This window comes from Pterocles gutturalis, unplaced genomic scaffold (assembly GCF_000699245.1).
Source record: "Pterocles gutturalis isolate BGI_N339 unplaced genomic scaffold, ASM69924v1 scaffold21268, whole genome shotgun sequence".
Taxonomy (NCBI): Eukaryota; Metazoa; Chordata; class Aves; order Pterocliformes; family Pteroclidae; genus Pterocles; species Pterocles gutturalis.
Genome location: NW_010118673.1, coordinates 7,814 through 8,902, shown reverse-complemented (window position 1 = coordinate 8,902; position 1,089 = coordinate 7,814). Strand labels below are relative to the sequence as shown.

Sequence of the window (1,089 nt, the reverse complement as noted above, 5' to 3'; positions counted from 1 at the left end):
TGTCTGGCTTCTATTTCTACAAGCTGCCCTGGTGCAGCTCTAGATTTTGGTGGACGATCATGCAGGTTTTATTGCAGTTTGTGTGTGTGTTGTTTGTTTCTTTTAAGTAGCCCAACTTCACTTTCAGTAGCCCCGGAGCTGGGTTTCTGTCCCCTCCCCGCCCGCTCTGGCCGCTGTCTCTCTGCTGCAGCGTGCCGGCCAGGCGGCTATTCGGTGGCCATCTGCTCGATGTGGTCGCTGAGCAGCTTGTATTGCTCTGCAGAGGAGAGAGGAAAGGGCGCTGGGAGGGTGCCGGAGCATCCCCACCAGGCTCCATCCCTCCGGGACCCCTCAAAGGGGTGCATCCCCCAGGCTCCCCCCTACCTTCATCCAAATTGCCGATGGTCGCTTGCTTCTTCAAGAAGTCACTGCAGAGCTTCTTGTTGAGGCCGAACGCCAGCATGTTGTGGATGAAGGTGCTGAGGAAGGACAGAGATGCTCTTGGTGAAGAGCCAGGCTGCGCTTTCTTCCCCCCACCCTCCTCTTCCTCCCCTTGTCACCGGGATGATGCTCGGCTCTGGGAGAGCATGCCAGGTCCCCGCAGTGCCCGGATTTGTAAGGGGCAGGAGCAGGTCCTGGGGAGAAGCATCAAGCATCCTCTGCACCATAAGGGATGTCCCCAGTGGGGGAACATCTGTAAGGTGTCCCCCCCACATCTGGCAAGGACACAGCGCAGAGCCCAGCTGCAGGAGGGACGGTCCCCGCGCCCCGCTCACCCCAGCTGCCCGAAGGTGATGTTCTCATTGAAGCGCAGGCTGTCAGGCAGGAGCAGGTCCTGGGGAGAAGCATCAAGCATCCTCTGCACCATAAGGGATGTCCCCAGTGGGGGAACATCTGTAAGGTGTCCCCCCCACATCTGGCAAGGACACAGCGCAGAGCCCAGCTGCAGGAGGGACGGTCCCCGCGCCCCGCTCACCCCAGCTGCCCGAAGGTGATGTTCTCATTGAAGCGCAGGCTGTCATCGCGCTCCTCCTGCGTCATGTGGCACCACTTCTCCCTGCAAGGCACAAGCGCGTCCGGCCCCCCCGTCACCCCGGGACCCCCTGCCTG

The 1,089-nt window shown here is 61.0% G+C and overlaps 1 protein-coding gene across 1 annotated transcript in view; it reads right to left on the bottom strand.

Annotated features, from left to right (window-relative positions):
• Positions 1–206: 206 nt before the first annotated feature.
• The window catches only part of KIAA0513 (KIAA0513 ortholog), a gene marked incomplete at its 5' end in the record, with an annotated part of 8,141 nt that continues 7,258 nt past the window's right edge, over positions 207–1,089 (bottom strand). The window contains 3 exons of the mRNA XM_010076324.1: positions 207–256; positions 364–458; positions 956–1,036. Of these exons, the coding sequence (XP_010074626.1) occupies positions 207–256; positions 364–458; positions 956–1,036 (226 nt within the window). The remainder of the gene's footprint in view (positions 257–363; positions 459–955; positions 1,037–1,089) is intronic.